The sequence below is a fragment of the Benincasa hispida genome, chromosome 3 (genome assembly GCF_027475165.1).
Source record: "Benincasa hispida cultivar pf3 chromosome 3, pf3_genome.v1.1, whole genome shotgun sequence".
Lineage (NCBI taxonomy): Eukaryota > Viridiplantae > Streptophyta > Magnoliopsida > Cucurbitales > Cucurbitaceae > Benincasa > Benincasa hispida.
In genome coordinates, this window is record NC_143480.1 from 18818691 (window position 1) to 18819624 (window position 934).

At 37.9% G+C, this 934-nt stretch overlaps 1 protein-coding gene across 1 annotated transcript in view; it reads right to left on the reverse strand.

The window, feature by feature from the left end:
* Nucleotides 1-530, reverse strand: part of LOC120074000 (FG-GAP repeat-containing protein) — a 6032-nt gene extending 5502 nt beyond the window's left edge. Inside the window, exon 1 of the mRNA XM_039026960.2 lies at nucleotides 208-530. Within this exon, the coding sequence (XP_038882888.1) occupies nucleotides 208-270 (63 nt within the window). The 5' untranslated portion in view covers nucleotides 271-530. The remainder of the gene's footprint in view (nucleotides 1-207) is intronic.
* Nucleotides 531-934: the final 404 nt, after the last annotated feature.

The window sequence follows — 934 nt, forward strand, 5'->3', positions numbered from 1 at the left end:
CAGGTGAAACACGGCAATCGGTAACTCTTGTACAAAATTCAAAAGGGAAATGCAAAGTTGCAACACAGTAATGTCCAAACAGCAATAAGTTTCCAAATCAAGGAACGCCAATTGATTAAGTAAGAATAAGTTCTGAACAACCATGTTCTTCGAGAATTAAGAGCAATGAGTATAAATTAGAAAACAAAGAAGACAAAAATCGGAAACCTGGAGGGAGAAAAAAATAGCGAAGGCTGAGAGCATAAGAATTGCTAAATCTCGCTTCCTCATATTGTTCGATTCTCTTTGACCTTCAGCTCCGGTATGTTCAATCAGCAGATTCACAGTTGTTGACAGAAAATATGGCTTCAAGGTTGTCAAGGTTAAGCGTTTAGATTCATTTCTTGCACTCAGGCAATCAGAGTAATAATTGCCTTGAACATTTCACCAAATTGCAGTGGAGGAGAACGCCTTCAACACGAGACGCGACGGAGAAGACGCTGGGTTGCAGCAGTTCGATACTGCCGCTGCGGACAGCGGTTTAATAGTCTATGATTTGATACTTTTCCCGATATTTAATAATTGGGCTTGTCTTACAACCGGCCCAAATGTTCGAGCTGGGCTTTACCGACAATCTAGCTGGGCCGATTCTTCCCCTAAATGGTGATAGGTATGGGTTGGGTTGGATTTCATTGGTTAAGGATAACAAGTGAGTATCGGGAAATTTTCACTTTTTATCTCTTGGAGGGTAACAAATATCTTAATCAATTAATCAATTAAGCTACGCATTTTTCAGGTGAAAAAAATACTTAATACAAAAATTGTATAGATGGAAGATTGAGCTCCATTACACCAAAAAAAAACTATCTAATCATAGCATTAGAAACATGTCTTTAAAATGGTACTTTATGTATACCAAATTAATCATATTTTCTAGTTTAATGAATCACGGGCC